The 26,896-nt window shown below is 49.2% G+C and overlaps 1 protein-coding gene across 1 annotated transcript in view; it reads right to left on the minus strand.

Moving 5' to 3' along the window:
- Window positions 1-26,896, minus strand: part of SLC6A11 (solute carrier family 6 member 11) — a gene marked incomplete at its 5' end in the record, with an annotated part of 120,092 nt that overhangs the window by 55,862 nt on the left and 37,334 nt on the right. Inside the window, one exon of the mRNA XM_079712796.1 lies at window positions 9,715-9,849. Coding sequence (XP_079568922.1) covers window positions 9,715-9,849 — 135 coding nt within the window. The remainder of the gene's footprint in view (window positions 1-9,714; window positions 9,850-26,896) is intronic.

Genomic DNA, 26,896 nt, shown 5'->3' on the forward strand with positions numbered 1-26,896 from the left:
ACCTGATGACTGGAAGGAGCACACCTGTGTCAGGAGAATTCCGACCACTGCACAGCCCTTCATCACTGACTTTATTGTTATTGTGTGTCTTTCCTAAGAGGCTGTCATCTCCTTGAAGATAAGAACAACGTGTGATCTGATTCTGCACCCCCCTGCTTGGTACTGAGAGGAAAACAAACCAGCATGGTGGAGCAGTGACCCTAACCCAGAATCAAACGTACCGAAAGGAGACCTTGGGGGATTTTCAGTCCCATGGCGTGAGGTTTGCAACCCCCATGTCAGTGAGGTTTGTAATCTTTTCCAAAACACATCCAATGTCTCTGAGTCGATATCAATTTTGTAAATATTGGTTTGAACGTCCAACAGCCAAGAGGCCCATTTTCCCTTGGGTCCCTGCCTGGAATCAGAGTACACTGCCAACAGGTGGAAGCAATTCCATGGTCCCATCCCTGAGGTTCATCAGGTAGGGTTTTCTTTTATTTATTTATTCATTTATTTATTTTTCACATCTTTATTGGAGTATAACTGCTTTACAATGGTGTGTTAGTTTCTGCTTTATAACATAGTGTATCAGCTATACATTTACATATATCCCCATATCTCCTCCCTCTTGCGTCTCCCTCCCTCCCACCCTCCCTATCCTACCCCTCTAGGTGGTCACAAAGCACCAAGCTGATCTCCCTGTGCTATGCGGCTGCTTCCCACTAGCTATCTATTTTACATTTGGGAGTGTATATATGTCCATGCCACTCTCTCACTTCGTCCCAGCTGGGTAAGCAGGTAGGGTTTTAACCCGGGGTCTTGTTTTCCCTGATGTGTCCTCCTTTGGGGTGGGGAGGGGGATAGATTTGGTGTTCTACGGGCTCTCACTGTTTGGGCATCCTTGGACCCCATCCCCAGGATCTGACACCTTAGCTACAGGCTCCAGTTCCCTCCAGAGAGGAGGCTGACTTGGGGAACTTGTACACGCCCTGGGAAAGCAGACCCCACGACCTGGATCTGTGACAGGCTTTTCTATTCTTGCCCTGAAAACACACACTTGAAACACAATGAAGAGCGAGAGTGGCAGGAATCTGGGGCAGGGAAAATGTGATTTCCTGCAAGAGCCCCTCGGCTCCCCAGATACTGAAAAGGCAGAAAATAAAAATTTTAGGGGAAAAAAAATGGAGTGGAAGCACTTCATACTTCAGAGAGAACACAGGGCTGACAGAGAAGACAAATAGATGTTTAGAAAGTTATAACAGACCACGGAATGCAAATTGCCAGGGGACAAAGGCAGCAAGTTGCTGTGTAGCTTCAAGGGCTTAACGAGAAACTTAATTTACTGGACCCATGATAAAAGCTCTCGGTTCTGAGTTCAAGGCCTCCCCTTTGGGCTGTGAGGCCTAGGCTTGTCCTGGCCAGCGCCAGTGGCGTGGACACAGAATGAGGAACACCGCCGACTTCCCGGTGCCCTCCTATGTGCCGGGCACCCAAACTGAAAACTAGAAGTGTGTTTGCATTCCCAGGCGCACTGGCTTCACGGCTACTCTATGCAGTAGATAGTCATACCTGGACGGAGAGGTGAGCGCCTTGAGCCCAGAGAAGTAAAGGGATGGGCTGAAGGCCGTCCAGCAGCTCAAGGGCAGTGGTGTCTCAAATTTCGTTCCCTCGACACCAGATTCCACTGCACTGAAAACCCCTCTCTCTGGAGAGCAGACCCCCAACCACAATGTATGCTACGTCACCGTAATGCAAAGTCACACAGGCTCTGGTGGGAATCGTCCTTCCTTCACTCATTCAAAAACTATTTATCGAGTGCGTACTGTGGGGCAGGCACAGTTCTGGGGGCTGGAGTTCTACAGCGAACGGAAGAGATCAGTCACCTGCGCTCACTCACGGAGCCTACACTGTAGCGTGTGGAGGACAGTGACACACAATGAACAACGTCTGAATGTTGGCAAGTGTCAGGGAGAAACCAAAGCCGGGAAGGTGGGCAGAATGCGTGGAGGGTGGAAGGGGGCTGCGGTTTTAAACCAGGTGGTCGGGAAGCCCTCACGGACACTACAGCCTTTTAGACCTGGAAACAACTGCCATGGCTCTCTCGACCCCGCGTTTCCCTGTGAGGAAGGTGTTCTCCCAGCTCCCAGGCTCCCACAACTTAGCTCTTTACCTACTTTTGCTTTCTGGGGTTCTCTCTCCTGCTTCACTAGCTGGGAGACAGGAAGAGGCGGCTGTTGTGAACGCTCCCCGAGCCGGACCGACAATCAGTTTTGATGGAGAATCCCTGCCACACAAGCCCAGAGGGGCCAGGAGGGTCCCTCAAAGGGAATTTTCCCTTGTCCAAGGCCCCGCGGAGCTGGGGTCCAGAGCTTTGCACCAGTCAGGCTCCCTGTGTCCCTTTGTAAATGTAAATGACACAGCAAATAGGCGTGTCTGAGCCCCTTGTAAGCAGGAGGGTAGGGGAGCTGGGCCCGGGCCTGGAATTAATAGAGATGCTGGATCCTGGGGAGGCTGCAGGGCTGCATCTAAGCTCCTCATCAGTCTGGTCCGGATGCCGGGAGAAGAGCGTCCTATGGGGCGGGAAGGCACACTGGGGACCGTCTTTCTCCTGTGGGTCACTGCCTCCCCTCCCCCTGATGACCTGCATGGGCACCACCCCCCCACCCCAGGCCCAAGACTTCCGGGAACCCCCAACATGTCTGCAGAGAAGTGAAGCTCTGATGGTAATGTGCAGCCCCCCAGTTATCACTGGAGCCCCAGGACAGGGCCCGTGCCTCAGGCTGCAGGAGAGACCAGGAGACTTGGGGGTTCTAACGTGTGCAGCCTCAGCCATCAGCACCCCCCGCCCCTGAAGCCCCCACCAAGTAAGCCTCTGGAAGGCATGAGAGGGAAAGGCATGGCAAGAGGGCAGCCGCTTCCCATCCCCTTGGATGTATGTACAAAAGGCTGAATCATGCACTGGCTTTGGCACAAGGACGGTTATCAGTAACAAGCTGCCACATTCTTCTCAACTGACTGGAAGGAAGCTGCAATCTCGCCCAGTCCCTCTTCCCTCTTCTTACAGGGACAAGAACTCAGGCGAGGAGGGGTGACTCTGCCCTCTTATGCCAGACTGTGGGTCCCCCTGCGGGGAAGGGGGGGTCTTACTCATTCTACACACTGATGTCTGGCACATAGGTTCACGCAACAAGCATCCGGAATAATGGAAGGTGCGGCTTTGCCAGGCTCTGGTGACAGATGAGTGGTACACAGGACCATCGGGATGCCTGTCCTCGTGCGGTCTGCAGATCAGGAAGGACCCCCAACCAAGTGTTCGCTTCACCCCCTGCTGACCCCTCAGTGCACCTGAGATCACTGACCACCCCCCACTCCCCAGGGACCGGATGGGGCAGCCCAGGGGACCAATGACCTCCCTGTGGCTCACCTGTCCCCATCACCTCTCCTTCCCAGCTCTCCACCCAGGTGGCTCCAGAATCAACCCTTGAGTCCCTCACAGCCTGAACATTGCAACTTCTAGATCATCCCCACGAAACAAGCGTGTTCACACTCCAAGAGCAGCCAAACAACTAGACCGAGTGACACTTTCCAGGAACTTTCCTTCTTGGTGCAATTTGAAGTACAAATGGGAAACTAACTTAAGATGAGTATTCAGAAAAAAATAATCTGGACTTGCTAAAAGGAGAACACTACCAAGAGACACAAGACCGAGGCTTTTTTTTTTTTTTTTTTTTCCCGGTACGCGGGCCTCTCACTGTTGTGGCCTCTCCCGTTGCAGAGCACAGGCTCCGGACGCGTAGGCCCAGTGGCCATGGCTCACGGGGCTAGCTGCTCCGCGGCATGTGGGATCTTCCCAGACCAGGGCACGAACCCATGTCCCCTGCACCGGCAGGCGGACTCTCAACCACTGCGCCACCAGGGAAGCCCAAGACCAAGGCTTTTACTGACCTCCTGATAAAATATTTCCAGCCAGCAGCTCTCAGACCAATTTTCTCTAACTGTGAGAGCTGGTCTCTTGTGTCAAGCAGGAGCACGTGGCCACCTAAAGTCCTAACGCTACCCAGATGTCCCTCCAGCCCCGGCTGTGGCCCAAACTTCAGCCAACCACCTTTCACTTGCGCTATTTTTGCCATGTCCATGTTTGTTCTAATATTTATTTAATACTGCCTTACTAACACAACACTGTAAAGCAATTATGCTTCAATAAAGATGTTAAAAAAAAGAATGTTATGACAAGATAATAAACATAATTTGCAAAATAAAAAAAATTAACCTTGTTTATTTTATCATGCATATATATACACACACACACACACATATATATTTTTTACCAGTCATTATTTGATGGATATTTATTTCCAATGTTTCCTATGATAAACTTTTTATCTTTTTTATTTTTTTATTTTTTTTTTTAAGCAAACCTCTGTGTGCATGCCTCCTTATGCACACACATAAGGGATGTTCTGGGTGGCAGCCTATGCTCACTCCTGGTTTTCAAAGTTCTTGCCAAATTACCCTTCAGAGTATGTGTGTGAGGTTGTGGGGAGGGGTGTCACATATATACATGTGAGTGTGTACACTGTCGGGCCTCTGTATTCACGGTTCCACATCCTTGGATTCAACCAATTGCAGATGGAAAATACTACATGGTCTGTGGTTTGTTCAATCTGCAGATGCAGAAGCTGTGGATATGGAGGGCCAACAGTAAGGGACTTGAGGATTTGTGGATTTTAGTATCTTCAGAAGACTGGCTCCAGGACTTCACACAGAAACCAAAATCTGCAGATGCTCAAGTCCCGTAGTCGGCCCTCTGTGTCTGGGGCTCTGCATCCGGAGATTCAACCAACCACACATCGTACTGTAGCATTTACTGAAAAAAAAAAAAATCCATGTATAAGTGAACCCACACAGTTCAAACCTGTGTTGTTCAAGGGTCAACTCTGTGTGTGTGTGTATTTTGATTTGGTTGATATCCCAGATTTTTTTCTAATGCACATTAAAATAAGTACATAACTATAAAAGGAAAAGAATATTCCTCCATGGCTGGGCCATCATCCTAGACCTTCATGGTCATCTGATGGCGCAGGCAAGTACAGCCTGGGATCCTCATTCTAGAAAAGAGGGGACTCACCCCAGAGAGGTGAGGAACCTTGCTTGAGGCCACATCTCCAATAACGGGAGAGTAGGAATCAAAACCAGTGGCCTCTGCTTCTTCATGGTCTGGAATATGTACAAATGGGAACAGTTGTTACAGGATAGTGTGGATCTGTTTTCTTCTTAAGACAACACCCTTCATTTAGGAGTTGTCCTTCCCAGAACCCAGGAACCCTGGGCTCTAAGTCTTCACTGGGTTGCCAAGCGGCTGTGTGGCCACAGGCAAGTGGCTCAGCCTCCCTGACCTGGACCTCTCTATCTGTCGAGTAGACATTCCAGCTGGGGCATTGTGATTCTACTGACCTGCTCAGATGCTGCCCTCCCTCTCCACAAGGAGACAAGCTTTGCGTGATGCACCAGCCTCCAAAGTTTGAGGAGCCATCAAAACCCTTATGCAGACTCATCATGACTGTACACTCCACTGCCTGCCTTTCAGCCCCCAGAGCACATCAAGAGCAGGTTCAGGGCTGCTCCCACCTCCCTTTCCAGACATGCTGAGCCGTTCCTGCAACACACCCCAGCTTCCAAAAAACACTAGCTACCTGGAGTTTTGTTTTCCTTACCCTTTGGGGTCACTATCCGTATCTCTGTCCAGACAATCAGCTATGACTATTGCTTTTTGGTGGAGACACACACAAACATATCTATTTTCTGGCCATTACTGAGAGAGAAACAAAACACATTACAGCTCACAGATCTGGTGAGCGGGAGGTTTTTAGACTTCTTGCTAAAGCAACAAAATCTTTCTTTAAAAACCACAATAGCTCTGGCTCTTATATTCATTCAGCAAACATTTACTGAGCTATTATGTACCAGGCACTGAGCTATCCAGGGCCTAGGGACACAGTGGTGGGCAAGGCAGATACAGACCCAGCTTCCAAGGTGCCTTCTTAGAGAGGCCCTTCCTGGCCACCTGTTGGGAGTCACAGCCCTTTTCCCCAGCACTCTTTCCCCACGTCCACACTTTGTCTCCATGGTTCTTGCCACCCTCTAATGGATGGCACCTTTTACTTGATTTTGTTTACTGCCTTCTTCCCCAGCCAGCATATAAATTCCATGGGGCGGGGATCACTCTTTTGTCCACTAATTCCATATGCCTAATACCTATAATAATCTCTGACACAAGAGTAGGCACTCAGTAAATATCTGTTGCAAATAAATGGAAAATAAATAAATCATACAGGTCATACATATATATGACATATATATGTGATTATTTCACTGCAAACATGATAAGTGCTTTGGAAAGTCAGTCCAGGGGTGCATGGTTGGCAGTTGGGACAGACTTGCCTGACCAAATAATGTTTAAACTGAATCCTAAAGGGTGACTGCGGGTTGTTCAGGCAAGGTGGGGAAGGAGGGTCTCGGGGAGAAAGAGTGCTCGCAGTGGAGAAACAGCATGTGCGAAGGTCCTGGGGCAGAAAGGAGCCCCAAATCTGGAATTCTAAGGTCTGGAATGATAGAGGAGGAGAGTGATGGGGGATGCAGCAAGGAGGCAGCTCACGGAGGACCTTAGAGGCCCCTCCACTTGGATCTTATTGCAAAGACCACAGGGAACCCCAGAATGGATTTAAACAAAGAGGTGCCCATCAGATTTATATTTCAAAAAGATCACTCTGCTGCTGGGTGGGAAGTAGCCTAGAAGGGTTAAGAGCCACTTCTGGAAGACCAGTTAGGAGGCTTCTGTAGTTGTCAAATGGGAGATGGTGGTGGCCTGAATGAGGCTGGTGGCAGTAGAGGCAGAGGGCAACAAGGATGGAGTGGGGGGGATCAGGTGGGGGTCGGAGCCCATCAACCTTCCCCTCACAGGTGTCTGAAGGTTCTTCAACTCAGGGGTCAGCAGACTTTCTCCAGAAGAGGCCAAACAGTAAATATTTAATGTTTTGCAGGTGTGCAGGAAAGCGTTACCATAGCAGGCCTGATGCTGCTCTCCAGGAGGCATGGCTTGCCCTGGTGTCTGGGAACTCCGCTACGACATTCCCTACGATGCCAAGTGATGCGGTTGTCCGCATGCCTGGGGCACTCAGTTCTGCTGGACCAGCCTGCCTGGACTGTCCATACAAGCAATGCAATTTACAGTGCATGCCTGCTTTCCTGATGGGGGTGTGGAATCCAGAGAACTGTGATCGATCATGCACTTAATAAAATGCCCCCATTAAAAACCCGGACTCCAAGTCCAGAGCAGTCTCCTCTGGGCAGAAGTGCTGCCCACGTGCTGCCGCATTTCGATACTGGAAGAAGGAGGACGTTCTGTGCAGCCTCTCCCGGCAGCAAGGGGAGAGACGGCTCTACGCCTGGTGTGGATTCCTCCAGACTCTGCCTGATGTGTCTTTTTCTGCCACTGATGATGGAAATAAACCAAATCCAAGAGAATAACTTCTTCTACGTCTCGCAAGCCCTTCTAATACATCACTGAATGTGGGGTGGTGATGGGGGGAGGTCTTGGAACCCTTGAAACAGGGGGTCATATGGTTTCTGCCTCAACCACCCAGTTCTGCCTTTGAAGAGCCACAGACAATATGTTAAAAAGAAATAATACCATGGCCATGTTCCAATAAGACCGTATTTATAAAAATGGGCAGGGGGCTGAATCTGCCGTGCAGGTCATAGTTTGCCGACTCGTGCTCATGGAAAACTCAGGGCTCTCCAAATCTACTTTGAAAACCATTGACTGAATTCACCCTTTCATGTCATCAGCGGGGAATTGAGGCCCAGAAGGAGAAAGAGAAGGAACTTGCCGAAGGTCACTCAGGACCAGTGGCAGAACCAGAGGAAGAATCCATGTCCTGACTCCCAGCCCTGTGTGCTTTCCACCACTCCAAGCAGCCGCTCCATAGAACAGCCTCGCCGATACGTGCTGGCCTGGGACCCAGAGGCCTAAAGGAAAGATCCCGTAGGAAACTGGGATGATCAGGGCAGGTGGTCTGAATGGGGAACCGCCTGGCCTCACTTCTATTCTGCGTGTGGAGGTGGGTGTGTCTGAGTGTGCACACGTGTCTATCTATGTGTAGGGCTCCAACGTTGTAGGTATCAGTTGGGTTTTTGCAAACTTTTCTGATCATCAGAATGGCCTCTGAAGCTTCTTAATGACACAGATGCCCAGGTGCCATCTCAGCCCCCTGAGAAAATGCATTTCAGCATGTGCCAAGGTGTTCTGAGGATCAGCCAGGTTTGGAAACTCTGGGAGATGCTCAGGACTGGCCAGCCCTGAGGACCAGGAGAAGGAAGCCGGTGGGCAGAGGAGAGAACAGGACAGCCATCCTGGATCAAGGCAGAATTTGTGGACCTAACAAAAATGCACAGACCAGTGATTTTGGAAATCTGTTTTCCAAAACTGCTTCTTCAACTGAGCCTTTGGCATCAGACATTGGAGTTAGTGAAGCCAGCCATCAGGAGCTAATTTCCTTCTTCCTGGGATTCTGCTTGCAGCGCAGGCTGCTGCTGTTGGGGCCTGAGCCTCGGGGCCCTCACGGCGGGGCAAACTGAGACAGAAATGAGCACACGGGCCCAGCCGCCATCGACCTGAACCCACCGTAATGAGCTACAGCTCAGCTGCGCGAACCAGCACTCCTCACACCCCCATTCTCCTAATAGGGGGTGGCCACAAGCCAGAGACAGAAGACCTGACATCTCTTGCAAGCCTCGTGATCAGCTGAATGCAGATCCCACACTCTACTGCACGATCTGTGTTTGTTTTCAAAGAAAAACGAGCGCCTCTTCACCCACTGAGATATCTGTTGAGTATGTTATTTCACACATTGGAATTGCCAGGGGGCCTTTAAAAGACACTGAGACCTGAGACCCACCCCCAGAGAGTTTGTTTTCAATGGTATGGGTTGCGCTCTGGGTGGGAATCAGGATTTTCAAAAGCTCCCCAGGAGTTTCTAACAAGTAGTGGAGGTTGAGAAGACCTGGGCCCCTAAGATGCTGCGTTCATCTGTTGTCTAACACACCCCCCAGGCACACCACCCCTACCCACCTGGAGAGGCTTCGGCATGAACAGTTCTACCCAGAATTCAGAACAGCTGATGCCTTTCCAAAGACAACTGACAGCTTAGCCAGGTCACCAGTTACTTTGTTTCTGTGACCTACCCCCGCAAAGAAAATCACCAACAAAGACCCAGTTTCTCTCAGAGACGCACGCCTGCAGAGATCTGTGTTCTTAGGTGGAGAAAAAAGTGTATTTTTATTTTAAATGACCTCTAACTGAAATTTAGCATTTCCTTCAATTACAAAGGCAGGCAACAGACCACAGTACTGTAATCGGTAGAAATCCCAGATATTTTCATATCACGGTACAGAGTTCTCCAAATATCATGTATGCTCATCACTACTTTGAAATCATGGAAATTATTCACCTCGTGCTGGATCTTGCTACATTACCATGTCACAAATCTGTCTATTTTTCATGTTTTGGTGATTGTATTTCAATGTATTTGATTCCCTGTGTATGTAATTTATGCATTGAAAAGTATTATTCTGAGAAGGGGCCACAGACTTCCCTCCAAGGATCGTTGAGTCTCCGTGTAGAAGGCTTCCCAGAGGTGGAGGGCAGCTGTGCACGGAGCCAGCGACTCTTACCTGTGGGTCGGAGAGCCGGGAGAGGTCGGGGTACAGGTAGAACTTGATGCCGTCGGAGGCCCCGGGCAACGTGACCCCCCGGATCAGGAGTATCAGCAGCATGACGTAGGGGAAGGTCGCGGTTACGTACACCACCTGCCAGGAGAGGAGAGGAGAGGATCAAGAAGGAGTGACGGTGGCGGGCAACGTGGCAGGCCCCTAACTTCTTGCCGGCAGCAAAGGGCCACCCAGCGCAGCGGTAAGAAGTGAGCCCTCACACAGCCTGTTCTCACACCCACCCCCTCAAGGCTGGGTCTTGCAGTGAGCATCTCCTGAGAGCCCACAGTGGTGCTGTATCAGTGCTTTCCAATCTTTTTTTGACCAGAACGGAAGAAAGAAATATATACGATATCACAACTCATACACACATAGAGCTGAAACAGGAAGTTTCACCAACTCATGCTCATCTCACATGTGTGATGCACTCTAATATTTTCTATCATACTGTGTCATTTTTAAAAAACTGGTCATGGCCCTTTAAATTCATGTCACAATTCACTAGTGGGTCAAGACCCACTTTTTTTTTTTTTTTTTTTTTTTTTTTCTGGTACGCGGGCCTCTCACTGCTGTGGCCTCTCCCGTTGTGGAGCACAGGCTCCGGACGCGCAGGCTCGGCGGCCATGGCTCACGGGCCCAGCCTCTCCGCGGCATGTGGGATCTTCCCGGACCGGGGCACGAACCCGCGTCCCCTGCATCGGCAGGCGGACTCTCAACCACTGCGCCACCAGAGAAGCCCCAAGACCCACATTTTTGAACATCACTGCTCTTAATGAAAATCAAGTTTTCACAGCCAAAGATGGAGAGGAGAGGAGAGGAGAGGATAAAACAGAGGAGGGAATGGGAGGGGGAGAGGAGAATGGGGAGCTGTTTAGGGTGGGAAAGACCCAGTGTTTTCCTGGAATCATTTCTGCTTGGTCTGCTTGGAAGCAAGCGATTGGACCCAATGAACCTGAGAGACCCTTGCAGCCCATGGATTCTGTGCAAGAATCAAGGCAGTGAAAGAAACGAAATCTTCCCTAAGCTTCCTTGAACAAGAGCTGCACAGAAGGAAACAGCAACACCTTGACAGACCACAGGAGTTCCTGTTCTACCTAAGGTGCCCTCAGGACTCAGTGTCCCCTCCTGGTCTTATTTTTTCTCCCTCGTCACATGCTCTCCTCCAATCACTTCATTCCTCCACCTATTTAGAGCATCAGCTTGTTAATATTTGGGGGCCACAGACACTTCTGAGAATCTGATGACAGCTATGGACCCGCTCCCCCTTTTCCCCCAAATGTGCACTTTCACAGATATGTGCACCAGCTTTTGGATGGTCCAGAGGCTCAGATTCCTCAAGTACAGAAGCTGTGCTCGAGGACCTAAGATCTTAATCCCTCCATCACTCTGGAGCCTCTCACCCCTTTGCAATGCAGGGTTTCTTTCACTAGTGGCTCAGGCCTTCACTCCACTCATTTATTTATTTACTCACTCATTCACTCACACACCCTAAACACTCCCTTGTACCGAACACTGAGCTAGACTCCTGAATGAATGGGAGCCACAGGATGAAAGTTTCTGTTTCAAGAGGCTTCCCACTGACAGAAAAGACAGGCGTGTATGTAGGTAGATAACTAATGCACTGTGTAATCAGGGGAATGCAAAGGATGGTGGAGCACAGAGAAGGGAGTAGCTAATCTCAGGGGTAGTCAAGAGAGGGCTTCTCCAAGGACGTGACCCAGGTGTCCTCCCGTAAAGGATGAATAGGAGTTCAGGACATGGGAAATGGAGACGGAAGGAAGAAGGAACGAACAAAATCCTACTATATGCTGCGCACTTTACACATGACGATAGAAACTGCTATGTTTATTCATCACTTCCACACACCAGACATTCATTCTTCAGATAGTTATGATTATCGTCTTTTTAGATATGAGGAATGTCAGAGAGGTCACTGCTCACTCACCTAGGATGGCCCAGCTAAGGAATGTCAGATGTCAGATTCACAACGAGGCCTGTCTGACTTCAAGGTCATGCAATCAACCATGAAGCTGTATATGTGACTCCCACGACAGCCATGCAAATTCAGTGTTATTTTCCCCATTTTTACAGATGTGACTCTCAGAGAAGTTAAGTCATTTGGTTGGTAAGTGACAATGCAGGGATTTAAACTCAGCCTGAACAATAGGAAATAAGAACCAGCAGGGGGTGGGGTCCATGGGTCCTGCCAGCACAACCTGGAAGGCTGGATGATCTCATCCAGACACTGTTCCTAACCTACCATGATGGCACCCACCTCAGGCCACCCACAACTCTGCCCCACAAATTTCTACGTCCATGTTCCCAGATCAACCACTGGCTCAATCGACAAGGCATATAATCAATACAAACAATTTCTTGCTGTCACATATATGGTAATCCAAAGAAGTTGAAAGCAAGTCAAATATATAACTACAGACCAGTAGACAATACTAGTAATAATAATACTAAAAATAATAAATTAGAGACCAGTAAACAGTAAATGTTGGTGGTTCCTGCCCAGAGAGCTAATTAATATTGCTATAAAATCTCCACTTCCCTTAGCTTTGTAGGCACAATCTATCATAGATCTTCAGCATTTCACACAAATGCTTGACTCTCCTCCTTCAAAATGAACCCCCCTAATCAACCAGCTTATGTCTATGAAGCTGGGAAGGCGAAAATCTATTGCTTTCACCGTATAATTTCCATTTTTGTCTCTGTTGTATGGCAGAAGATTAATTATCCAAAATGCCCAGGACCTGATTAATGATATTTCTGGAGCTTAACCCCCAATGCTCACAAAATTTAGGGAAAAAGATGTTATCCTGTAAAACATAAGAACAAACGAAAATCATAGACATTTGGCCTTCATCTATGGGACCATCCTGATGTGACTAAATGTGCTGGTTGTGCTCTGTCTGGTCTGTGGTGAGAGGACTGGGCCACTGGTGTGTCATCAGGGGTCATCCATAACCTGGCCACACGCAGCCTGCCATGCCCCTGGCGGTACACAGAGCAGACTGCTCCTCAGTCAGCACATGGGCAGGATTTATTAAGTGGCTGATGATTATTCTGAATCAATTCCAATGTTCAGAGTTCTAAATGGATGCTCTGCTTCTAATATGACATTTAGGAGAACTCCACTCTCTCCACTGGCACCCACACCCTCCTTTTTATGCTCATTTTGTAAAACCATAAGGGAAATAAAATATTCAGGTAAATTGCCCGAAGACCACAGTGCGGACGAGTCAGCCTGCCAAAATGAAACCACTGGGTGTCAGGCGTTAGCTAGAACAATCCCCTTGTAAGCTGATGTTGGAGAGCCTGGAGCCAGGGTACAAAAGGTGGTTCGGGAGGATCGTTAGGTAATGCACGCAAGTGGAGAGCAGTATGAAAACTGAGATGCATTGCTGGCCCAGCTCTCCTAAAAGCCCCTTGCAATCTGTCTCTACCCTCAGCCATCCTAGACACGTGCATATCACCTTTGATTTTTCCCAAGAGCAGCTGTAGACTGTCCAAACAGTACAGACCTTGTTATTGGGAACCTGCACGTAAATGGTACACATGCTGCCACTTCCCTCCTGTGCCCATGCCAGACATCACTAGCTGATTATGATACCCTGCAGCTAAGCCTGGATGTGGCGCCAGAACCCTCCGCATGGGACTCCAGGCAGCCCCATTATCAGCTGGGAAGAACCCGCTACCTGCTCCCCTTGCTCTAGTCCATTTTTCACTCATGCCTTCACCATCCACTGCAGGTCCTTAGTCCCAGCCCTCAGAATGGTGAGACCAGGTGTTGTGCTCAAGCACTGCTGGATGTGTGCACACGGATGAGGTGTCTAGGGTCATGAACCCACCACAGTAGCATGAAACCGGGAAAGGAGGCTAGAGAGACAGGTTGGAGGGTCTCCAGGAAGGGCTCTGGCCTTCTCCTGGCCGTGACAGCGGGGTTGGAGCTGGGTCTCCAAGGCTAAGCAGGAACAGGAGAGCTGATTCAGGCGGGGAAGGTATGGAACTAGTCTGAAATGAGCACAGATCTGGTCCCCTGGGATGTCTAGGCACCTCCAGGTTGTCCTGCGGGTGCTCAGGCTGCAGTCAGCCTCACCGAGGCTGCCCTCACACCCCAGAAGGAGCATCCAGTCCTGCCAACTTGATCTCCAACTATACTCTGAAATGACACCCTGTCTTCATCCTCATCGTCAGGGCCCTTCATCACCTTTCTTCTCAGTCATGTGACAGCCCCATTCCGTAGCCCAAGTTTTTAAAATAAGAAGCTGGCCTGTGTCTTCCTGCTCCTGAGCCCACCTCCCAGTCTCTCACTCAGGGTCGTGGGATACAGAGCGAAGGGCTGGGCTTCACGTCAGGGACCCTGTGCTCCAACCCTGGCGCTGCCCCAACTTGCTGTGTGACTCCATCGGTCTCCACCCCTCCCCCAACCACTCCGCTCTCGCTGTGCCAAGTTCCTCGCTGCTGGGGCGCATGCCAGGCCTCCTTCAGACCTCCCTGCCTTTTCATGCCTCCCTTTGTCCAGAACGTCCATCCCTGGCTCCTGGGCCACCCAAGGCGTTAGTCCTGGGTACGCCTGAATCCCCACAGGGCTGAGGACTCCTCAAAGCCAGGGGCCCTGCCTTCCAGCTGCGATATCGTCCAATCTACCGTCCACATCAGGCAGGGAGGCCCCCGGTGGTGGGTTTGAAGTACCTCAGTCTTACGTCAGGAGCCGCCCTCTTCGCTATAAACCACGCCTGTCTGCCACGTCCTCCCTGACCCTCACCCCACATCCATCCCCCAGTCACGCCAGCATCTGCCCAGCACCATAGCTGTTCTCTGTCAGCTGTTTTATTGTCTTGCAAGTTTAACATTTCTAAAATGTAAGTTCCACAGAAAAAGGGAGTTGGGTCTTTTACATTCTCTGCTGTATCCACAGTGCCCAGGCTGGCATAAGGTACATACAATGTGCTCAATAAATATTTGTTAGAGAAACAAATCAGTAGTCTGATATCCGGACCCCGAGGTTAGAATGCAGGTCTTCAGAATAGCTCTTGTGCTTTGTCCATGTGAAATGTTAGAATCACATAAAATGGGGTTCAGAAAATTGCATCGGATTTTAGGGAGTGTTCATAAATAAGGAAACCACAGGAGATGTGGCTTTAAAAGACAGACCAGTCCAATGATGGAGGGCAAGGAAGTTCAGGTGCAAAGTTCAGTTTCAAGATGTCTGAGGCCCTAGGATCTGTCTGGAAGGGAGCCAAGCAGGGCTCAGGCATTATGCTAAATTATGCAAGGCCTGGTTACGGGCATAATAAGGTCACTGACAAGGTACCATCAAGCCTGGCTGTTCCTGGCCACTGCCAGTGGTGGTTAGGACCCAGAGAGGTGGGTGTGGGGGAAGGAGGGTCTCAGCTGTCAGACCTCTCAGGCCTCTGAAAGGAGACTCCTGACCAAAGCACACCCTTTGGTTCAGAAAGAGGTTGTGTTGGGTTTTTTTTTTATTTTTTGTTTTACTATTGTTTAATTTCCTTTTAGCAGGTCAAGTCCTACTGAATATAAAGGTTAGCACAATTGGTGGTAATTATACTGTATCCTGTTTTAATTGACTCTAATTGCTCATTTGCATTCCAATACTGGAATTGTGGGGTGTTTTCTCCCTACTTCCAGGACAAAGCTATTTATTTCCTAGGGGGAGGGGACGGTCCGATCACTGAGAATGCCACGAAAGTTGAAGAAGGGCTGCCCCTCCCTAAGTTTTCTAGGATAATGGAGTCAATTGGAAAGCTGAGCATTGTTCAAAAGGCACTGAGCTAGCAGGGTGGTGTTGGGGCAAGGACCCAAGACCGCAGGGTCAGAAGGTACAGTTTGCTGAGCAGTTTGGGCAAGTTCCATACTCGCCCTGGGCTGGCATTTTACCATCGACAATGAGGCGGGGGGTGAACTAATCCAAACTGGAATCACTCTTACCATCTTCCCAATTTTTTTTGCCACATACATGTATCATCTCTGCATTATTTACTTAGTATTTTCTATACATCAATATGCTCTTTTACATTAAAAAAATATTATGTAATAAGAAAACTGTAAACTGCCACAATCAACTGAAAACCATTATCTCTTACCACAAATAGAAGATAAATGCAAAAATAAATGCAATGAAGATAAAACGTGATTAAATTCTAGCTAAAGGTTCTGGGTCTGAGCTGTGTTCTCTCTTAGTTCAAAGGCAAGAGGAGCAAGTGTCAGAGAGGTGCTAAAAAATAAGCCAGCTTACTGCACCTTTTGCCTTCAGACACATGAAAAGGGAATACTGTCTCATTATGTGATGGGATGTTCTTTAATCTGGGCTCACATATTACTAAAATCACCCTGTGGACCGCCAGGAGAAAGAACACTTCCCCTATTTGTGAGAAGGACAGGATGGATGAAGCTGAGATCCATCCCAGCAACTGCAGTGTTTCCTAGAGCAGCGGTCCCCAACCTTTTTGGCACCAGGGACCGGTTTCATGGAAGACAATTTTTTCACAGATGGCCGGGGTGGAGGGGGAGCAGTGGGGGGGGTTGGGGGGGCGGGGTGTGTGTGGAGATGGTTCAGGTGGTAAATGCAAGCGATGGGGAGCGGCAGATGAAGCTACGCTCGCTCGCTCGCCCACTGCTCACCTCCTGCTGTGCAGACCAGTTCCTAACAGGCCGCGTGGTCCATGGGCCCCGGGTTTGGGGACCCCTGTCTAGAGCACAACCCTTTTCAAAGGACCAGGACTCCCTGGAGCTCTCCAGGGTCCTGATCCTGACTTCGGCTGAACCTTCCGCGAGCCAGCTACCTGGAGCTTGGAAGACACTGAGGTTAACTGAGCACCTACTGGGTGCCTGAGATGTGTCACAGAGTATCTTGAACTGATCTTAATACCACTTGAATAAGTTCTATCCCCACTCTGCAGACAAAGAAAAAACTGAGGCTTGAGAGAGAAGTGGCTTGTTCCAGGTTACAGAGCTGTCAGTGATCAGGAGTTTGCCCTCTCCACCACATGTGCTGGGCTCTCTGCTGCAAACCTGGCGACACAATACCTTCCTGTTTTCAACTCCTGTTTGCTCCTCTGTCTGTCCTTAACCTCAGGGGCCCAGCTTGCCTGACTTCAGGCAGCAACTCATCATTGCCTGCTACCCCAGCCATGTTTGCCTCTGTGTCTGGGGTACATCTGCCCATCCCATATGGTTGGAAAGCAGGGTACTGAACATCCAATCCTTAGAGAATCATTGTTTTCAACACCAACAGATTTTTCCCAGCTTCGGATTTTGAGACAGCACTACCTGAACTCCTAGGAAAGAATGCTACAGCAGGCACCAAATAGTCTGGCATAACTTCCATTCAGATGTTATTGATCTCTAGGAACAAGGTGCCAGGAGAATGAGAATCTGAAAAGGGAGGTCACCATGGACACATCTGGCCTCTTCATCATTTTTAGAGGCGTTCTTAGACCACTGTAGCAGAAACAGTAAACAAAGAAAAAACATTCTGTCTGTTTCAAGTAACCAAATTCTAAATAGGTGGAGGGAATCATGTTTTCAAAAGAAAATAGTGAAGGTATTCACTATTCAAGGAGGTAACAGTACTTTAGCAATGCAGCAAAATTTCCATGAGGAGCTAAAGTTTTAATTTGACAGTGGTTTGTCATTAGCACATGTGTGGAGCCTAAAAGAATACGCCAAAACACTGGCTTGCCTTGGGATCCAGGTAACATGGCATCAGCCCTGAGCTGGGCTGAGGAGTAAGTGAGGGAAAGTGACAAGGGACAGGATTAGAACTGAGAGGCAACAAGGGAGGGAGGGATAACTGGGTTCTAAGTCCCCATCCCACCACAACGGTAGAGACTCTGAGCTGTCCCCCACCAAAGATCCACTCTCCCTTCTTCAGCAGTAACAAACCCCCTAAGTTTCGACTGGATCCATAGCTGCCTAGAATAAAGACATTTCCCAGCCTCTCTTGCAGCTAGGTGTGACCAGGTGACTACGTTCTGGCCAATCAGATACAAACAAAGTCAAACACGTAACCTAAATATCTAACCCTTGAATCTAACCCCTGACTACCTCTGTGACTGTGGGTAGGGCCTGCTCCCAATCTTAGTCTATGCCACCTTTCCTTAAGTGAATGCACCTGCCCAGATGATCCACACTATTCTTTTCCACTCAGAATGAAGTGAAGATGCTGAGGACAACCTGAGGATCTGAACATGGACTCTTGAGAGGGACCATCCTACACCTGGGGTCAACCAGGAATAGGAATAAGTAGAGTCAGGAAGCCTGCAGAAAGGTCCCGTCCATCATAGTAAAACAGAACTTAGAACAGACCTGCCAGAGATCACCATTTCTTAGTAATCCAGTTCCAACCTTCTCTGTCACAGTTGACTGACCTGACAGTGTGGACCCCACCACCAAGTACAAAGGTGCGTGCCTGGGTTAGAAGGTCTCTGCAGCCTTCCAGGGCCTCCATCTTCCTCAGTGTAAAATGAGGATAACCCCTGTTTCCAAGGTCGATGTGAAGATTAGAGATCACCACGCCAAGCACATGACACAGACACCGACCGCTCAATAACTGAAGGATTCTGACTGCCTTTGCTGGTATCACTGGGGCAAGACGCAATGCCCTCCAGCCCAGTGGCCTTGACTGGCAAAGAACAACATATCTGGGGGCTCAAAAATGCAAACAGAGAGGCTGTCTTAGCTATATGGGGAGGGACAGAGTGGAGTCTCCTGAAAATCCCTATGGGATCCCCTTACTGACAAAGGGAGTGACTGGCAATGTGGTGGCAGTGGAAGGCTGGTGTTAAGAGGTGGTTATGCATTGCCTGGAAAATCTGGGTGAATCGGGTGAACAGGACTCAGAGATTAAAAACAAAAAATCATCAGGACAGAGAGAAGTGTACACAGCCAGAGAGAAGTGTACACAGTTGTAGCAGCCAGACTCCGGAAGAAAGGATGGAAGGCAGTGGGAGTGAGCCATGGTGGCCATTATGGACAGAATCCTCTGAAGTCCTAGCTCCAGCAGCAGCTGAGGGGCCGGGGTGCCGAGGGTGCTGAGATGGAAGACATTCTATCAGGCTGGACCAGTCAAGACAGAATTCCAATGTAAAAGAATAGAAGGGACTCAAAAGCTGAGTTGAAGGGAAGGACGGGTCCCAGATGTGTCATCACAGACATGTTTATGTCAGGGATGAAGCTTGCCCTGCAAAGGGGGAAGCCAGACTTTTGGAGAAGCTGAGGACAATGAGCATCACCAACCTCTGTGGGGCTCCAGGAACCCAGCGAGGAAGGGGCTCAGGGGCTCCCCACTGAGGGGTACGTGGTTGCTGGGGGCTCACGTGCAGCTTATGGAGAGGAACTTGCAGAGACTTCTCAGACATTGACCCTAAAATGCCACTTCCAGCCCTGGTAGTTCAGGAGAGAAGGATTCACTCAACATCTAATCTCATCATCAGGGTTGGGGCATTGTGGGCAAGAAACCCAACATCTTAGGAGGCCAGGGAATGGTGTTACTCTTTCTTCTTGCTGATGGTTGGCACCAAAAAGATCATCCACACCCATGGCCTATTCCAACCTTGAGATCCCATGGCTTTATTACTTAGTAGTCAGGGACATCCTGGTTGAAAGCAGAGGGCTCAAGAGGGAAAGTGCTCAGTTTGGGAGAAATGGAAGATCAGGGGATACTTAGTAATGATATAATGATGGGACTAGTAGTTATTGCTGGCTCTACATGCTTTACTCTTATGCTATCGAATTCTAAAAGACAGAAAGTAGTATTATCATTCCCATTGCACAGAGGTGGAAATGGAGGCACCCAGAGTTAGAGTATTTGGCCCACGGTTGCCCATCTAGAAAAAGGTAGGATTCAAGCTCAGATCCATCCAACTCCAAGGCCGATACTCAACTACTACCCAGCCCCATGGGGAATTCAAGTGCAGCTTCATCACACACCACATTTCCCTGTGTTCCCTGAACAAACCCTGCACTTTCCCACGTGCAAGCCTTTGCTTCTGTTCACCCAGAAGCTCCTTTCCACCTTCTCTACTTACCAAAATCTCGCCAATCTTCAAGACCAGTTCAGTTACTACGTCTTCCAGGTCTCAGCATGAGGCCATCCAGGAAGGACAAAATGCTCCCTCCATAGCCTACAGCACACTGGGCAATACAGCACACAGATCCGGGATAGGCCTTGACTCCAGAAAATCCAAGTTCAAAACCCAGCCTCTGGTGCTTTCTATGCATGTGGCTGATTTTTGGCAAGTTGTCTTTCTAGGTCTTCATATTCTTTTCTGTAAAGTGCGGACAATAATGCAGCAGATTGACTCAATCCCTCTGAGCCGTGCGTTTTGTTTTGTTTTTCAATTAATTAGTTTATTTTTGGCTGTGTTGGGTCTTCATTGCTACACGCAGGCTTTCTCTAGTTGTGACGAGCAGGGGCTACTCTTCGTTGCGGTGCGTGGGCTTCTCATTGCGGTGGCTTCTCTTGTTGCGGAGTACAGGCTCTAGGTGCGCGGGCTTCAGTAATTGTGGCTCGCGGGCTCTAGAGCGCAGGCTCAGGTGTGGCGCACGGGCTTAGCTGCTCTGCGGCATGTGGGATCTTCCCAGGCCATGGCTCGAACCCGTGTCCCCTGCATTGGCAGGTGGATTCTTAACCACTGCACCAACAGGGAAGTCCCTGAGCCGTGGGTTCTTAACTCCATGGAATGTGGATTACAGTTCCCACCTCTCACGGCAGGTGTGAATTACACGAGCCAGTGTCTACACAGCACCAGGCACAGCAGCCCTTACTCAACAGCTCTCCTTCCTCCTGAGCCCTTTTTCATTCCACACTCTCGTGCACCTGCCTCTCCCTTACTGAGGGTGAGGGCCTTATCTTTGCATGCTCTGCGTGCTTCTCGTTGAGGCCTATGAAAGCTGTAAACACTTGGTGAATGAGCCCATTCTGACCCCAATAACCCAGTGAGAATGAATGGGACAAAACAGGACATAAACCCATGTGTCTACAACGGGCTTTCGGCACAAACAGTCTTCTCTCACTCGAGCCTCTACATCTGAAAGTAAAGGACTTTCTGTCCAATTCAATTCACCAGCCATTTATTAAGCCCACTGGGTGCCAGGTCCTGTGCTGGTCTTAGACATCATGCTGATGAATGAGCCGGACCCAGACAGTGACAGTCATGACGAAGGGCCATTCGGGAGACAGCAGCAGTGGGAGCTCAGGGACACAGAGGCAGCTCAGGTGGCAATGTGTCGCTAGCGAGGTCCTCCTGGAGCTGGGCTTTGAAGGGGAACAGGCTGTCCTGTTGCTCCAAGGAGTCCTGATCTAGAATGTGCTGTGTGAATACATTCTTTAGAACAAGAAGGGTCAGCACACAGGGTGCTTCAGCCTAGGAACCTCACCTCTAGGAAAGAAACAAGATCTGCATGGTGGCAGGGAAGCTGTGTCCGGAGGGGACAAGAGACTTGAAGAACAACCACATGCACAAAGATTGCTGAGCCCAATTCAAGTCCCTGTCCACAGGATACCTAAAAAAAAATCACTGGAAGGGGGAGTCTGGTGTTTAAGCCTATTTCATGATGAATTAAGATTAGCGAGAGAGTCAATGCTATTGATTTTTACACATCTCCACCATGAAGGCCACAAAAATGAAAATGAATCCCCAGAATAGCCTAAGCAACATAAATATTCCATGCAGTGCCCAGCCAAGCTTCCACCGGCATTAGGAGCTATTATTTACTGCCTGGAAAACACATTGCTACCTTGGCTTATAGTGATTTAAACACCATCCATCTCTCTTGGACTAGAAGGCTGCTGTCGCCATGGCAACCAAGGGCACCATAAAAGCACACCCTTAAATCCCGGGCAGGGGTTTACTGGTGCCGGGAGGCTGTCGAACAAGAAACACCACTCCATGTCCTCTTACTTTGGCCTTCAACACACTCTTAGTGATGGAGGGCAGAGGAGAGCGTCCATGCTCAGGGGCTGTGTCTGCAGCCAGAAAGGGCAAGATGCTGCCTGGATCCTGTAAGCATCACCTGTTCCCTAAGACAGACTGCCTCCCATCCATCCCACAGGGCAACGACTCGGGGGGCTCTCCTGGGCCCTTTCTCAGGCATCCTGAGCAACACGGGTCCTTCCCAGACCACCTGTGCTAGCTGCAACACGCTCCTTCCAAAACAGCTTCATCGGTTGAAAGCAGAATCCATGCTTGCCTCCTGTTCTTGCCTCAGGTGATGGCCATCTGTCTTGTTTCCCAACTCTCCACTCAAGGGCCACTCCCCAAGGACACCAGGGCACCTCATTAAGGGACACCTTGTCTTTCTCCCAGTTCCCAGCTTAAACACTTTCCCCCATTAGATGCTCCTGCTTTCCTGCTTCCTTTCCTCATGTTGTTTTTAGTCTTTTACAAGTTCATTTTTTCACACATTCCTTCCATCAATTAATCAACCAGTCAGCCAACTCTGATTAGCATCTGTTATGTGCCAGACACTGCAGTAGGCATAGAGGATGCAAAGGTAGGTCAGGAGCGAGCCCTGCCCTCTGGCTGTCATGGTGGCTGCTTGCTGGGTCTGCAGATTTCTAAGCTGTTTCCCGGAAGTCTGGCCTCCTCCCACATCTGTTCTTTCTCTACACACTCCTGTGGCTTTTCTTACCTACTCCTACGGTTCTTAGGGCCACTGATGTGCTGATGATCTTCAATGTCTCTCACCAGCCCAGTGGTATCTCTTGAGTTTAAGACCCGTACTTTCAACACCCTTTTGTGTACATCCACCTGGATTTCCTACCTACAACCGCATGCTCAAAACACAAATTGTTACTTTCTCCCCCAATCTGTTCCTCCTTCTGTGTCTCTTTCTTGGATAATAGTGTCACCTACCCGACAACCTCACTGTGTCCTCTTTGAGTTCAACTTCTGAACTCAAATGAATAAAGCCTTTGAAAGGGAGAGACGCACGGTCGGGATCCACTGCCCCGCAGCCCCGATGCTGCCCTCCCCAGGCGTGGCCAGCTGCAGGGGGCCCTCCCTCTCCTGCTCTCCTCCAGGTCCCCCCACACCAGCCTTTCTCTACTTCCCAGAGGACTCAGCTTCCCCCACCGCTCATCTCTCCAAGTCCCATACCTTTACCCCTCCGTCCTTCTCCTGAATTCTCTCCCTGGGTATCCCACCCGTTCCCAGAGCTTTAATTCCATCAACTCTAAAATGCATTCTCTTAGCACTATTTATCTTGTCTCTGAAATCAGGATGCCCCCCAGGTGGCATGTAGTTACCACTCTCTGAGTGTAAGGGACCTGGCTCAGAGCTGATCCTTTTATCATCACTTTGGCCGAGTTACGGGCTCTGTTGGTTAAAATATTTTTAAATCAATTTAATTTAAATCAATTGCTGTTTGATGTTTAGAACGTCTTTTTAAAAGATTACACTGTTTCACAGACAGAGGGTTAAAGTTGATACTGTAAAGCAAATATAAATCATCAGAGAAATGATCACGATCCTGTATTTTCTTGCAAAGAAACAACCAAGTACTTTATAGATTTGAGAAGATACACACCAGTAGACGAAGCTGGATTATGCTGTTACTGCAGTACATGCAAACTGATCGCTGTCTTACCTCAAACAATACACCTGCAGACAGGAGAACCTGCCGGTTCCTTTGGGAGAGATAAATAATCTTCAAAGCAACAAGAGTCCGGTGTGGTTATTTCATGTGTCACAAAGGAATAACCAACGTTAAGGTAATGTAGAGCAGATTAACTAGCAGTATTTCTGCTTCTGATGTACATCCTTCTTAATTGGACGTATTATGTACCTTCTGGTATATAAAATAACAGTGTAACTTAGAACAGGTAAAATATGGCATGTCAGAGGTTTCTCATCTTTTGGGGGACACAGGCCCTTTTGAAAATCAGATGATAGCTATGGACTCATACCCTAGAAAAATGTACTTATTCACATGATCCCATCTTTTTTTTTTTTTTTGGTGATACGCGGGCCTCTCACTGTTGTGGCCTCTCCCGTTGCGGAGCACAGGCTCTGGACGCGCAGGCTCAGCGGCCATGGCTCACGGGCCCAGCCGCTCCACGGCATGTGGGATCCTCCCAGACCGGGGCACGAACCCACGTCCCCTGCATCGGCAGGCAGACTCTCAACCACTGCGCCACCAGGGAAGCCCCCATCATTTTTTTTTAAGATTTTTTTTTTTTGTGGACCAATTTTAAAGTCTTTATTAAATTTGTTACAATATTGCTTCTGTTTTTTTATGTTTTGGTTTTCTGTCCACGAGGCATGTGGGGTCTTAGCTCCCCGACCAGGGATTGAACCCACACCCCCTGCATTGGAAGACGAAGTCTTAACCACTGGACTGCCAGGGAAGTCCCCTGATCCCATCATTTTTATACAATTCCAAGGGGTTTCAGGGGCCCGCCTGAAGCATCCCTGGGCCCCAGGTAAAGAAATCCTAACACACAAACTGATGACTCCACTCCACATCCCTCTGTCCGAGCTCCAGGCTTCCTGTCCACCACCCGGACATCTCCACTTGCAGTCTCAGAGGCACTGCAAATGTAACGGGTCCCCAAAGAGAGGCATATCTCCCTCAGTTCTGGCCCAACCTCTCCCTCCCCTGACACCACCCCGTCTCATCCAACAGCTCCACCAAGCACGGGCACTCAAGCCAGGAAGCTGCGTGGACTTCTCTGCCCCCAACACCCTCTGCGTTCAGTCACCGAGGGTGGATTCTCACCCTTGTGTATTTCTCAAACCGTCCTCTTCTCTCCGAAAGCTGCCACCACCTCCTACCGAACGACTACTATGTAGAATGCAGCCTCAGGTCCCATGGAACCATTCCTCATGCCACAAGCACAGTGGCCTTTCTCTAAAGAAAGCCCGGTCACCACACCCCTCTGCTTTAAGCCCTTTGTGGCTCTCCACCACCTTTATCTCACTAGGTGCCTTCCTAAGCCACCCCTGCCTACCACTCCAACCCGTCTCCCTCCGTTCCCTCTCAAGGACTGTGCACTGGCCACCCTGAACTTCTTTCTGTTCCTTTCCTGAGCCATGACCCCCCACTCCACCCTCTCTCTGTACCAGCCCACACGTTGCACAGGGACCACATCTTAGATATTTGCCTCTGTGTCTCCAGGACTTACCAGGGTGCCTGTAATCCAGTAGGAGTTTAATAAATGCATGTTGAAGTAACCTTAAGGCACATGGTTCCATAAAACACTAATGCAGTACTAAATGCTCTGGTGAGGCAGAAAAACAGAGAGGGTTCTGGTCCCAGCTCTGGGGCCTTGAGCAGGTTACGGCACCTCTCCAAGCCTCAGTGTGCATATCCAGAAAATGGGAATGAAAACATCTACTTCAAAGGGTTGTTGCAAAGGTTAAACAATTTGATATAAGTTGGCAGTTGCTGCAAAAGCAGTATTGTCATCTAAAGGGCAACCTGGAGACACATAGGGCTATTTTAGGTGACCACAAAGACTGAGGGTCAGCATGTAATGACTGAGGCCTAGGAAAGCTGGCAATCCTGCATGCACGGGGACAGCCCCGCACAACAGTACTGCCCTGTTTTTCATGATTTCTAAACGTGCCACCAGACACTCGTGTGTGTGGGTTGCTTCTAATTATTAAGCCTAGAATCTGATTCTGCTTTACATATAACCTCAAAGTATATTTCACCTCATTTTAATATAAACTGAATTTTCCAGAAATGCAATTACCATATAAATTGAAGGTGGATGGTACTATCTTTTACTCAGTGCTTTACCAAATGTTATCCATCATTTCAGAAAATCACGTCACTACCGGCAATACCACCAGTGGAACCTGAGTAGCCAGTGCCACTCCCTTGTATCAGTCCATGTTTGTAGCCATGGCATTCATGGAGAGTCTATAATAACGTAGGTGCTAGCTCTTATTTCAAGATGTAAAACGTAGAGGAAAAGTACAGACAACACTTGGCTCTCCCATCTTGCAGGCAAGTGCAATCACTCCAGGGTGGTGCCGGTACCTGTCGACTAGATTACGTTTGTGTCTGAACCTTTACATGTTGAAACACATGTTGTTCTATTACAAGTTGCTTCCTTTCTGCTTTTCCTTTACAATACAGCTGGGGTATTATATAGATTTTCTCAGACTTACCGGTGCTGGTAGATTATTTATGACTTGCATTTCCAGGTGGCAAAGGCAGTGTTACAATCCTCACCATCAACAGGGGTGCTGGGTCTATAAATGGGGCTCGTAAAGGCTGTGGTGCCAGTGCTGGCACAGAGTCAGCACCGGTTTCCTGGTGTCAATACGATAATTGTCACAGCACTGGGCCAGTCATAACTGTGACACAACATACTTGTGATTCAGGACCACAGCAGTGTCTGGCTTCTGCAGGGTGAGTTACCATCTGCTCCAATGTTCTTACTGGGGGGGGTCTCGTTTATTACCCACGGGCGGCTGTCAGACAGGAAGGAAGGCAGCTGCTGCCCAGCACAGAGTGCAACGTGAGGCCTGTCGGGGACCCCTCCACTCTCCTCAAATACACCCCTGCTCAAGAACTCTCAATGGCTCCCCATTGCCCACTTGCCCACGGGACCTAGTCTAGCCCGACCCTGGAGTCTGGCCCAGCCTATCACTTCCAACCTCCACAGCCATGCTGGATGGTCTCTTTCTTTACCCCTCCTCCTCCACAGGGCCATCCTTCAGCGTGAAGCTCGCATCCCACCTCTCCCAGGAGCACGTTCCAGACAGCTCTGGGCCACAGCAACTTCTTTATCCAAACTCTGTACCAGCACTGGCCGAGCCATCATTTGACAGTTCATCTAATACTACAAAACGCGGTTAATGATCTTCACGTGAGCGAATCCAATCTTACTGCCCCACGAGACTGAAAACTCTTTTAAGCTGGAGAATGGGTTTATAGAAATGACAAGCCATAGTATAAAAACAATAGCGATTTGTGTGTTTACTGTGTGATAAGCAGGTAACTTAAAGGCATCACCTCACTTAAGCTTCACAGCAACCCAACGAGATGGGTGCTCTGACTGCCCCCAGTGAAGGCTGAGGAAACAGCTCAGGGGCAAAGAAAGGCCCACCCCCAGGGCCATGCTGGAGGCAGAGCTGTGATGCAAACCCCTGTCTGCCGG

This window comes from Hyperoodon ampullatus (genome assembly GCF_949752795.1).
Source record: "Hyperoodon ampullatus genome assembly, chromosome: 10".
NCBI classification, from domain to species: domain Eukaryota; kingdom Metazoa; phylum Chordata; class Mammalia; order Artiodactyla; family Ziphiidae; genus Hyperoodon; species Hyperoodon ampullatus.